Source organism: Aethalodelphis obliquidens, unplaced genomic scaffold (genome assembly GCF_003676395.1).
Source record: "Aethalodelphis obliquidens isolate GAN/ISIS:26980383/991018 unplaced genomic scaffold, ASM367639v1 scaffold36, whole genome shotgun sequence".
NCBI classification, from domain to species: domain Eukaryota; kingdom Metazoa; phylum Chordata; class Mammalia; order Artiodactyla; family Delphinidae; genus Aethalodelphis; species Aethalodelphis obliquidens.
In genome coordinates this window covers 11612175-11625783 of record NW_020837980.1, presented here as the reverse complement: position 1 = coordinate 11625783, position 13609 = coordinate 11612175, and the positions used below count along the sequence as shown (strand labels likewise).

The window sequence follows — 13609 nt, the reverse complement described above, 5'->3', positions numbered from 1 at the left end:
ATTTTAATAGTAATTTAAAACCTATGTTAATATTAAATAGCATTTCTTTTCAATTAATTGAATAATTAATAATTATCCATCATTTGTTATTTTACTTTTTTTGGTGATCTATTTTACTATTAATTTATTTAAGCCAATAACATTATTTGAAACAGCTGAGATGTTTCTCCTTACTTGGCATTCTAACCTGCACATGGTAGGAAGACAATCAATATTCTGTTGTTTATTCTCCTGTTCAACTTTTGCTTTCATTGCATCAGAACCCATTTTAACTTTGTCCCTCAAACAGGTGAATGATGAAGTTGGAATAGATTGGACCAATGAAAATGATCGTCTGCTGGTTTGTCAAATGTGTATAAAGTTGGCTGATATCAATGGGCCAGCTAAGTTTAAAGAGCTCCATCTTCAGTGGACAGAGGGTATCGTCAATGAATTTTATGAACAGGTAACTAACTTAACTATTTCTCTTAATCCATACTGAGGCAGCTCATAAATTCCCTAAAGCTTCCAAAAGCTGAAGCGTGATCAGTCTATTGCATATTCATGCTGCCATCAGAAAAGGCACTGGCCAATTTTAATCAGAGGATTAAAAAAATGACAAAAATTGGACTAAACTGTAAGCGTAAAAACTCTAAGATAAAGTTATTTGCAAGTATTAAGTAATACATCGCCTTTCCCTGGACACTGTTAAAGATTAGAAAGAACTTTTTTGAGCATTATAGATAGGACTTATATTTAAAATAAATGTTCGTGCTTTCTAGAAAATAAGGTATTGCCTTTCCTCGGAATAAATTCATAATCAATCCTGAAATACTGAATATAGAAAAAATGTAAAGGAAAGAGAAAATCCAGTTATAATAATTCCGCTACATAGGCATAATCATTGTTGATATTTTGGTATAATTCCTTCATTAATGTTGCTAGGTAACTTCTGGTTTACAATCTGATTTTTTTTTTCTAAAAATGAATCAGTTCAAAGTAAACACTTATACAGTAGTACTGTTAAACATAAATAAGAATATCAGAAACTATATAATCACAGAAGACATAATTCAACCCAAAGCCGGGTTGAGGTAGCAACTTTAATTGAGGAATAAGTTACTTTAAAATTCCTGGCAGCCAAGGCAAAACAAAAGGAAAACATGATAGATTATCTATTTGTTGGATGTTTATATCCAGCATTGCCTTTTATATTCAGCATTGCATTTATATTCTAACTTATACTCTAATATAAGGAACAATGACTAGTGTCATGAGAAAGGTCATCTACTTAGACATTAAACCATTTCTTGTATTTCCCCTTGGTCAAAAACCAAACCCTCAAGATTACCAAACTGGTAAATGGCAGCAAAGCAGTCCGACAGGAATCTTAGTAATGTGGGGAAAATCTCTTAGCAGTCCAGGAAAGAAAGAGTTCACACGTATGCCTGGGTTCTTGCATATTTGCAAATTTTAGATGCCAAGGGAATGGTGACTGTATTGGTATTTTACACTTTCCTTGTCGTTTGCCTTTCTAGTTAACTGTTCCTGCTACATTCCTATTTCTAGGGTGATGAAGAGGCCAGCCTCGGGTTACCAATAAGCCCTTTCATGGACCGTTCTGCTCCTCAGTTGGCCAACCTTCAGGAATCCTTCATCTCGCACATTGTGGGTCCTCTGTGCAACTCCTATGATTCAGCAGGACTGATGCCAGGGAAATGGGTGGAAGACAGTGATGAGTCAGGAGACACCGATGACCCAGAAGAAGAGGAGGAGGAAGCACCAAACGAAGAGGAAACCTGTAAAAATAGTGAATCTCCAAGTAAGTTATAGAATCTCTCTCGAATGTGCTTCTCCTAGGATTGTTTTCTTACTTAGGTTCACAATAAGTTTGATGCTCCTCGTGAATTTCATAGCTGAGTCCAAATATCACCTGCTGCAGTGATTATGGATACCCCCCTTCCCCAATATCATGATAATGGAAATTACAGACTGTGGAATCTATTATAATACCATGTTCATAAAAAGGTATGTTCTCTGTTATGAAGTAAGACAATTAAGTAATCAAAGCCTATTTTTCAGAGTATCTGAATGCTTTAGGAATCTCAGGTACTATCTAGACCAGCCATAGACTCTTCCTGGCTTGCTTCGAGGGAGGTGCTAAAGTGGTAAGAGGTAGCAGTCACTCATTCATTCATCAAATATTTAGTAAGCACCTATTCTGTGCCAGGCATTCTTCTAGACTGTAAAGACAGAGCCATGAACAAATCAGACCAAAAAAAAAAGAAAAATCGATCAATCCTTGCCCTTTTAGACTTAGATTCCAGTGGGGTCAGCAGACACTAAGAAAGACAAATCAGTAAATCTGTAATATGTTAGGTACTGATAAATGCTAGAGTTTAAAAATAAAAATGAAAAATAAGAAGGATATGAAATATTGTGCAGAAAGATTAAAATCTTAGGATAGCCATGGACGGTCTAAATAAGAGAATTTTTTTTTAAACCTGAAAGAAGCAAGGGAAGGAGTGATCCATGGAAAGAGATGTGGACAAAGCATTTCAAGGAGAGAGGAAAGCAAACCGTGTAAAGGTCCTGACGTGGACACTGGCTGGGTGTTCAAGGAGCGTCCGGAGAGCTGGGAGGCTGAAGCAGAGGAAGGGGGCTAGGGAGTGGGGACTGAGATGATGGAGGGTTAGAAGGTAGGGCTCTGCAGGTCACAGTATGGAGTCTGGCTTTTACTCTGAGTAAGATGGGAAGCCATCAGAGGTTTTGAGCAGAAGACTTAGTTGATTCAAATTATGTTTTAACTGGATTGCTTCAACTGCTGCATTGAGAATATTCTCGAGTTTGGGGTAAGAGCAAGGGTGTAAGCAGGGCAGTGTGTTAAGAGGCTGTTGAAATTATCCAAGTGAGAGATGACTGTGGCTTTGGACCAGGGTAGTGGCAATAGTGACAGTGAGAAGTGGTCACATCTCGTCATTGATTTGGAGTGCATCATGTAGCCGTTCTAATCTGTTCAACTTAATTGTCTATAAAATCAAGATTATTTTTCTTCACATCTTGAAATATTCTCCACTGTTTCTCCTGCCATAGGGAGGAAGCCCTAATAGCATAATTAGGAAAACCAATAACTCTTACAGTGATATTGCACAAATACTGTTCCTATGTTCATGGGAGTATAGTACGTGGTTCCTATCTACCTTCATAAAGGAAGTTCAGTCTTAATATTGATATTTTTCAAGGCCCTTACCAAAAATATTACCAATGAAAGACATTATGATCATTTTTTCCCTTTTTTTTTTTTTTAGCACAGTCAGGGAAATGCATGACTTCGTTCATTTGGCCATCTAGGTAAAGAGATATCCTAACGTGTGTATTAACCTATTTTGCCCTCATATAAGTGCCTTGTCGTAAGCTCACGTAAGCAGAGATAAAGAACTCATTATTAACCATAGACTGGTGAGACGGGGCAAGTTTGGCTTTAGGTCAGACTTTTGCTTAAGGTCTAACCCGTATATTAACTTTTATACAGAATGGGAGGAAAATGAAAAGTTGTTTTCCTTCAATATTCTATTATCAAAGTAATTTTATTTTATTCCTCTGATGCTTATCAGAAGATGTCTATTAAAAAGTTTGTGCTGATCTTGGGATTCAGAGGTAGGAGCCAAGATAGGATTCATGGATTATTCATTTTCTCATTTAATAAACATGCATGAATTTTACGTTTTTACTTTTTTTTCATTCAAAGAGCCAGGTAATTTGCTGTCTGACTAAGGACTGGACAGTTTTTCCACTGAATGTTATTGGAAAGTGTGGTCAGCTTAGCCTCTGGGAAAGCTTTGTTCCCGTGGGCCCTACTTGCTTGCTATTTGAACTCAAATACATTGAAGCAACACATACATAATCTAGGCATCAAGAATTGAAGAACCCAGGTCAGGAGGTTTAACAGGCTCAACTCGTCAGCGTTGGCTTTAGCAGCAAATACAACAACCAACCAAATATTCGATTTGTCTCTGTTCTGGAGGGTTGGGTGGCCATACTGACTCTCAGATTCTGGTGTGTTACTCTACTGACCTTCCCATTTTTAATCAAGCTCACTAAAGCAGGAATGAGAATTCTGTGGATTCTGTTTACTAATGGCTTCTAAAAGTCAACTGGTCACCTTTACGTTCAAATTTAAGACATCATCAACAATGATTTGATAACCATAGCTTTTGGAAAATTATATTTGAACTATGCCTTTATAGCAAAGAAAATGATAAATATTGGGCAGTGTTAGTATCTAGTAAAAGTTGGCCACGTGGAATAACAGAATTCTAGAAATGGAAGGGGAATCAGTGATCATGCAGTTCAGCTGCCTCATTTTACAAAAGTCGAAACTGAGGCTCAGAAGTTTGACAACCCAAGGTGTAGGCGGACTCCGCAGAACCAGAAAGGAAACCCAGGTCTCCTTGTTTTAACTCCAGTGTTATTGACTCTTAGTAATTTTAATTTCAGGATTCATATTGACTGAGACGGTTAACTTGATTTAACCTGCAACTTAGATTTCAGAAAAAAATGTAAATTAAATATGCACCGATAATTTCAGCAATTTGCAAAACTTGGAGGTCTCTCAGGAAACACAGAATAAGATATTTCAATATGGTATCCTGGGTAAAGAAGGCATTTTTCCCCACCTCATAATTAAATTTGAAAGATTCCTACAGCAAACTAAGAGGTTTCTAATGAAGTACTAAGCTGCATTTAGAGTTTGAGCAATGAAAGGATCTTTGTTCTCATTTCAAAAGGTTCCAGTGCTGAACAATTTGGCTCTCAATACAGGCATGTTTTAGACCACCTGCAGACTCTAATCTACGCAAATTTATTTGGTACAAACTTTCTTCTACGTCACCTTATTCAGTTTAATTCCAGAGAGGTTTAGCAGCATTAATAAGAGAACAGCTGCTCTCATGGGGGCTGCCCCAAAAGGAAAAAGAGAAAAGTTGAGCTTTTGTTAGCTTCTTCCCTGTGAACGCACTACCGTGAACCTGTATAACTTTTGGATGGAATAATCACCTTGAGCAGTAGAGCATGTGCTGTGACTGATTCAAGTCCATCCTTCACCCAGTGATCATCTGTAACTCGCTTGACTCAAAGGATTAGGTTAAAAAGTATATTAACATGTAAAGATTGAACTTCACTACAATAAAAACAATGTAGAAATAGACAAGTAGATAGCTTTGATAGAAAAGTAATTTTAAAGGTTTGCTCTTACAAATTGAATGGATTAATATATTTTATTGATTTCTATAGAAAGAATTCAGATTTTTTTCAATTTTATTTTATGTATATATTGCCCTTGTTAAGAATCTTATAACTGAAGAAATTGGTGTTATGCTCCAGGGCCCCGTGCCCTCTGCCTGTACACATGCCCCTCACGTACCTAGAATGCTGCCAGCCCGTTCTCCACCCAATGTATTTAATTCTCATAATTTACCTCTCAGCTCAAATGTCATGTCCTTTGGAAAAAGTCTTATCTACTCCCTCACAGGTTGAGTACCTGATGTTGCCACACTTTGATGTGTCAGAGAGAAATTGCACTGCATACTTGTTAAAAATGGTAAGGAAGACTTTCTTCAAGACTATTAAAATAGGAGAGAGACATTGGACTCAACTCCATTGAAAACAAAGGCAGGAGAGTTTTTACACGCTGGAATGAGCTAAGGAAAAAGTATTGAGGATCTTAAAGGGGAGGGAGTTGGTCAATGTGATTAGGCCATTTTTGTTTGCTAATTGGTGCTTATTGAAGTTAGGCTCCTTCCTACCCACAGAGATCGGTGATAGGGACCCTATCTTTTTGTTTTTGTCTTTTACCCATTTTATTTTATTTTTTTACATCTTTATTGGAGTATAATTGCTTTACAATGGTGTGTTAGTTTCTGCTTTATAACAAAGTGAATCAGTTATACATATACATATGTTCCCCTATCTCTTCCCCCTCTTGCGTCTCCCTCCCTCCCACCCTCCCTATCCCACCCCTCTAGGTGGTCACAAAGCACCGAGCTGATCTCCCTGTGCTATGCGGCTGCTTCCCACTAGCTATCTACCTTACGTTTGGTAGTGTATATATGTCCATGCCTCTCTCTCGCTTTGTCACAGCTTACCCTTCCCCCTCCCCATATCCTCAAGTCCATTCTCTAGTAGGTCTGTGTCTTTATTCCTGTCTTACCCCTAGGTTCTTCATGCCATTTTTTTTCTTAAATTCCATATATATGTGTTAGCATACGGTAACACATATATATGTGTTTCTCTTTCTGACTCTTTCTGACTTACTTCACTTTCTGACTTACTTTCTCTTTCTGACTTACTTCACTCTGTATGACAGACTCTAGGTCTATCCACCTCATTACAAATAGCTCAATTTCGTTTCTTTTTATGGCTGAGTAATATTCCATTGTATATATGTGCCACATCTTCTTTATCCATTCATCTGATGATGGACACTTAGGTTGTTTCCATCTCTGGGCTATTGTAAATAGAGCTGCAATGAACATTTTGGTACGTGACTCTTTTTGAATTATGGTTTTCTCAGGGTATATGCCCAGTAGTGGGATTGCTGGGTCATATGGTAGTTCTATTTGTAGTTTCTTAAGGAACCTCCATACTGTTCTCCATAGTGGCTGTACCAATTCACATTCCCACCAGCAGTGCAAGAGTGTTCCCTTTCCTCCACATCCTCTCCAGCATTTATTGTTTGTAGATTTTTTTGATGATGGCCATTCTGACTGGTGTGAGGTGATATCTCATGTAGTTTTGATCTGCATTTCTCTAATGATTCGTGCTGTTGAGCATCCTTTCATGTGTTTGTTGGCAATCTGTATATCTTCTTTGGAGAAATGTCTATTTAGGTCTTCTGCCCATTTTTGGATTGGGTTGTTTGTTTTTTGGTTATTGAGCTGCATGAGCTGCTTGTAAATTTTGGAGATTAATCCTTTGTCAGTTGCTTCCTTTGCAAATATTTTCTCCCATTCTGAGGGCTGTCTTTTGGTCCTATCTTTCTTAATAATTGCGTTTCAAAGGGCTGGCTCCCAGGTCCTTGAGAAAGATGTTTCCTGGGTTGTCAAACCGGCTAGAGGCTGGGAGATTCATCTCCATTACCAAGGGGCAGAGAAAGAATTTGCAATTACAAGTTTTAGATCAGGGTCCTAGTGTCTGGAAGAAACCTAGCTATCTGAATTTTAGTGAAGATGAGGGGAACATTAAGGCCATCTTGGTCACTTACCTAGGTCCATCATAAAACATAGCATGTTTATTTCAGTTCTGACCTTCTGGGCCCTCTCTCCTATAGATGGTAAGCTCCTTTAAGGCAAACTCTGAGACTCATTGGTCTTTGTTTCCATAGCATCCAGAAACATGCTTATCAGTTAGTAGGTGACCAATATAAGCTGATTGATGGGTCCATCTCATGAATAAGATAATGAATATAGTAAATATTTTTTTTTAAATTCTTGCTTATGAGTCTGCCTGTATGCATTTCCCCCCCAACCCTGGCATTCATCCAACTTAATAATTTCCTTATGTGTCTGTATGGTTCAAAAGTAATTCAAAATAATTTGGTGTCCTTTTTCTGAACTATGTTTTAAAAATTGATCTTATCGTCTTTTAAGGTACAAGACATTTTTTTTTAATAATAAAACTGTTGAAGGAATCATTAGCACTTCCACAAAAATTTTGGTGGAAAATTTCGGTGGGAAAAGCAATCGGCGTTTTTTTTCCTTTTTTTTTGTTATTGTTACCATTTTTTTTTCTTTTGTTTTTCCTTCCAGATTTTACATGGTAAATCATTACTACGTCATTAAATAAATTCAAATTTCCTTGCAGATCATCCTGGTAACTTGTACTGTTAACTCTTTAATGCAGTCTCAGATCAGAATTTCCTGTGGACCACATTTTCATACTTTTATTATTTTTATCATCAATCACTTGTCAACACTTCACCATGTACTTGGAATTGTGGAACAGAAACTAGAGAGGACATAATTCATTTAGTAAACTCTTACTGAATACTAACTAAGGTCTGGAGCTTTGCAGATATATACGCAAAAGGGGAAAAACTTCTGTCCATAGAGAAGTTTATAATCCAATGTGAGAATCTGTCTAACTTCCAGATTCTTGGCCTATGTCTAAAATGGTCACTTGAATGAAGGTACATTACATTCTGTGCTTAGAAGAGAATAACTGCCTACTTAACTTCTCCACTTGGAGGTCTCCCAGACGCTTCATGTTCAACATACGCCTCAAGTCTGCTCATCTAATGTGCCCTTTCTCAGAACATCTTGCCACTCAGCTGTTCACGTCAGAAAGCTCAGGGTTGTCTTTGATTCCTCCCTTCTTTTTTCCTTACATTTAACCGGTTGCCAAGTGCTGTTGACTATACCTCACAAATGTATCTCACATTTGTCTACTCATCTTCGTTTCCATTGTCCCCATCCTAGTCCAGGCCACCATCATCATGCAGCATCCTCCCAGCTAAGTCATTTCCCTCTCTTTCTGCCACCTTTCAAAGACTTTGTACAACTCAGTGTAATTGTCCTTACTTGTTTACTCTCTATTTTCCCACTAGAGTCAAAGCTCCCTGCTAGAGGAGTTTGAAATTAATTTTTTAGTCCACAGGAAACAGAACAGTACTATCAAAACTGTCTTTTTTAAAAAATCAATATTGTAGACTTTTGTGAGTTGAACTGGTTGACAAAGCAGAGGAACACGTAACAAGGAATTATTCCAATAATCTATGTGGCAAATCTTGAGAGTCTGAATGGAGTGAGAATAATAACTCCACGAAACATACAAAACCTTGTACTGGACGTTACGTTACCAGATATTAAATACTGTTCACAGTACGTCTCAATGATATGTTAATGGTTCATGCCATCTTCCTCTTATTTCCCCACTCTCAAAAATGATTATTACAATATACACATCAAGTGATAGATATATGTATCCATTTGGTACTTGACCCCTATGAATAGGGGAAAAAACTGTCCCGTACTCAACACACAAATAAGTAGTCTAATTTGGTGTTTTCTCAGGAAAGAAAACTTTCAAAAGGAGAAAAGTCTACTGCCAAATAACTCAGCACCTTCTGCAGAACCACAAGATGTGGAAGAAAGTCATTGAGGAGGAACAGAGGTTGGCGGGCATAGAGGATCCGTCCCTGGACCAGTCCCCCCAGCAGCATCCCTCAGACCAGATCCAGGCCATCAAGGAAGAAGATGAAGAAAAGGGGAAGCCGAGAGGAGACGAAACCCCAACCCCAAAGCCAAACCAGTGACAATGGATAAATGAGCTACGTTTCGAAGCAGAGTGACTTGTCACAGACTCTTTTCAAGCCAGCACAACACTTAGACACAACACTGTAGAAATATGAGAAGATGGGCAAACGGCTATGGCATTTTGGGATTCTTTGCGTTGTATGTGTTTATTTTTACAGTGAGGTACATGGTTTAAAAAACTCTCACTCAGAGAAGCTTTCACATTATAACAACACCAGCTTCTAAGGATTTTTTTAAAGGAAGAAGTATATATGTGTGTGTGTATATAAGCTCTCACATAGATCCATGTAAAACATATTCACAGACACACACGCAGACACACAGACACACCGAAAAGCCGGGATTCCTGGCTCCACGATTTAGTAACATTCATGTTAAGATATATAGTGGTCACTGTGATATAATAAATCATAAAGGAAAAACTAAAGGAAAAGAAATTCCAAAGGAGATGGTGAAGCTTTAGCCGGGAAGCAGTGTAGCAAATGTAGGTTACGACTAAGAAGCTTTTGCTCTTAGTACTGAGGGATGAAAGTTCCAGAGCATTGTTTGAATTCTTATACATCCTGCCAACATTGTGTGTGTGTGTGTGTGTGTGTGTGTGTGTGTGTGTGTGTGTGTGTATGAGAGAGAGATGGAAAGGATGCTCATGTGTATGTACATTTGTGTGTATGTAAAGAGAGATTTTTGTGGTTTTAGTCGTTCATAGCATTGCTGCAGCAGACGACTCAGCACATGTGAACAAACAGGATGAAGTTCGCTCTGGAGAGTCCTTAAGAGGCAGCCATCCCAAACGCCTGCCTCTACTTGGCTTCAGTAAAAGTCCCTCTGCAGAAGGAGGGGATTGGCAGGCTGGAGGAGAGGGCCACGGGCCTGTGCATCCCTTCGAGGCTCTCTGTCACCAGCCTTAAACCAGGAGGACTGAGACATTTTCCAGTCTAGTCGCTGAATGAATGTATAGGAGCTGTTTGTCTGTATGTCTGTCTGTCTGTCACTCACCTAAAATCAAATCACCACGGAAGGGGATGGAATTCTTTAAACAGAAACACCTCAGAAGGAGCTGAAGTCAGGTCTTTTCATCAGGTTACAGTTCTAAAAGGTCGCCAGAGAAGGCCTGAGAAATGGCTCGTAATGGGGATCGCCTATGTCTTAATTTGCTGCAAAATGTGCAGTAGAAAAAGAAAAAAAAGGAAGGCAAGCAGAAACCCACTCTGGGGTAGCTAGTGAGTGAGTGAGAGATGAAGGGGAAAATTTCAACCTAGGGTTTGGTGTTTATTGACATAGTGAAAGCCTGATTCTTGGCACCTGGTGAAGATTGCCTTTTGGGTGGCAAAGGTTGCACGGACAACCCTATTGTACTGCTGCACTCACGGTGTGATGGGGTGACTTCTAGCTGTAATCTGGCCCATTGTCATGTTTCTTTTGGCAGGGGAGACTTGAGGGATTTGGGGGGACTGGGCCTATCATTGACAGTCTTTTTTTTTTTTTTTTTTGGTTTGTTTATCTACCCTTGTTTATGCTGTGAGCCAAACCTCTATTTAAAAAGTTGACACTCACTTTCAATATTTTATTTCATATTATTATATTTGTCATGAATAGTTATCTTGATGTAAATATAAAGATTTGTTTTTGTTTCTGTAGATAGTCAACTCTTTTTTTTCAAAGGGAAAAGGGAAACATTTTTATAAAGTTCTATTTTAATCACCATTTTTATACATTGTAGCTCTCTCCAAGCCCAGTAAGAGATGGATGGTTCATTTGCATGGAGGTCTGTGAACACCCACTCATCTACCTGTTCTAATTTAAATGATAACCGGATACAGTTATTTTATGCCAATTAAATGAGGATGCTGCAAAGAATGTTTTTTCACTAGCAACTCTGGCTAACTTTTGGGTAACTTCTGGATCCACATCTCCCAAGCGAAAGACTTTCTTAAACAATGAGAAATGTTTATAATTGGTGTCCCTTTCTTCCCAACACTTTTTGCTTGTAACATTTCCTTTGATACTATATCCTGGCCTGCTCATCATCTAAACACCCTTAGCTTCAAGTAAATCTTGCTTGTGATTTCTACTTTTTATTTCCTCTCAAATCATAGAAAAGAGTGTTTACATTAAAAATGCCTTCATTTCTCATAAATGGATATTCTTCCCTTCCAAAGCAATGATTATACAATAATCCATGGCATTTTTAAAATAAGGCAAAGATAATACAATCCAAAATAAACATAGTTTCAAGGCAAATTTCCCCAAAAGTAGGAAAATATGAAAAGGATCAAACAGATGCAGATTCTACCTAAATAATGAGAATAATTTGTGGTTTTTTTTTGAGGTAACATCAGGTCTTCATTATTTAGGACTTACGGAGTTGTTTTCCATTTTTTTAGTATTCCCTGTGTGTCTCTATGTTTGCAAAACTTACTGTGAGTCAAATACATTTCCCCAGTGAATTTATTTTCCTTCCATGGCAAATAACAGAAGGGGGGAAAAAAGCATTTATACTCACATACCTCTTGTATCTAATTACTTAACAAAACTAATCTTTCCCCCTGCTCCAAATGCCATATGTCTCTAAAATAAATGTAAGTCCAGGAAAAATCCAGGTATGGAGCAAGTTAAATGGCGACAGAGTAGTTATACATTCATAACCATATATTGGTGGCTTCCTCAACGCTCCATGACCCCAAGTAGGGGCCCGCCTGGCTGCCAGAGTAGAGGTCTAAGCACACTAGCTGGTTTTTGTTTTGTTCTGTTTTCAAGTACATGAAATAATCATGGCCAAAGCAGTAAGAACCTCTTCATTCCAGAACTGTGCTCACCAGTCTAGGCAGATTAATCATTTTTTTCCTTCAAAGAAAGATATATTGCCAGTGTATTAAAGCTAAAGTCAGTTCAAGAAAAGGAATGGCGATTCTTCAAGCGCTTGACTTTCATACACACCCAGTACATCCCACAGGATGCCGAGGGACATGAAAAGATGTTTTCTGCTAGTGGTGGTCTCCCCGTCCTTGGTGACAGCAGTATTACTGTGTTCACTTCCAACTCCAGAGCTTGCTTCCTGTAGTGCCCGTGTATTTGTTGCAATTCACTACATTTTTATATGAGCCTAATTATAGGTGCCATTAGATAAACTCAGGTCTTTCAAATGAAGGAATGTCTAGCCCATTTAGGGAAAAGAATTGTATGGACAGCCATGAAGCTAATGGTAGGAAAAGCTGGAATTTGGTGGCCTTGATGCTAGTGGTTGCTTTTTGTTAAGGAAAAGACCAGGTATACTAAGAATGTCATCGATGGCATTTCCAGCATGCCAATAGAACGTCTTTCTGGTTATCGATCTAAGCCAACCTTGAGAATATTGTTTCCTTGGTGAAAACACCACTTCAGCATATTTTAAAACTGTAAGTTATTTTTGTCATTTATATAAGACCTGGTTTTGCTCTTAGTCAAAGATGAAGACAGTAGCTCTGTACAGGGATTTATCTACATCGGTCTTCACCTGAGAAGTGAAGGAATTTCCTCATATTATGTTTAAGAAAATACCCACTTTCTAAACACAGAACACGAAATTATGTCTGTTCTGTTTTGATGGAATTCCAGAACAAATCCTAACCATTGCAATCTCAGTAAAACTAAAGACGACGGTACGTCAAGCGGACTTCATATTACATGTATAATACGTATTGCAATTTCCTCACACCCCTGCCTCTCTTGATTTGCAATGTCCTGATGTCCCCTGTCACTTTCCCAGAGAACTTTCTTTGAAGGTAAAAGCTGTGCAAAAGGCATGAGACTCAGGCCTATTTTTTGTTAAAATGATGGAAAAACATAAATTATTTTCTAAGTAATAAAGATATGAAAATTATCATTGTAAATAAAGTCTAAAGCTTGAAACGACTGCTTTACAAAAGTGAACTATTTGTGTGATGAACAACTCCTAACTAATGAGAAGTAAAGAATCAAATTATCATTTCTATTCTGCTTTAGGAGGTATTTTTGGTGCTTCCATATCAGTATGGGGATCTCCACTGTCCCTGTCATTCAGTTTTTCTAAAATAATACTGAAAGCCACAATAAGGGTCTTATTGTCCTTCTCTTCCATCCTAAGTCTGATTCCCACTTAATACTTTTCCTGGTTTATATACAATTTTGGAAATAAACTGCCTTTGCAAACGGGCAGAAGGCTCCAGTAAAACAGAGTTCTGTAAACTTTCATAATCTACAGTAAATCAGATTCTCCATATAATTATCAGCTAATGGGTGTGGAAAAAAGCAACAAATTTTCAAACGCTAATGGCTCAACTCCAGGTATTTGAGCACTAAAA

The 13609-nt window shown here is 38.0% G+C and overlaps 1 protein-coding gene across 2 annotated transcripts in view; it reads left to right on the top strand.

Annotated features, from left to right (window-relative positions):
- Positions 1-9875, top strand: part of PDE3A (phosphodiesterase 3A) — a 310516-nt gene extending 300641 nt beyond the window's left edge. For both annotated transcript variants that reach the window (XM_027129458.1, XM_027129457.1), the window contains exons 14-16: positions 290-445; positions 1549-1801; positions 9048-9875. In XM_027129458.1, coding sequence (XP_026985259.1) covers positions 290-445; positions 1549-1801; positions 9048-9289 — 651 coding nt within the window. In that variant the 3' untranslated portion in view covers positions 9290-9875. The remainder of the gene's footprint in view (positions 1-289; positions 446-1548; positions 1802-9047) is intronic.
- Positions 9876-13609: the final 3734 nt, after the last annotated feature.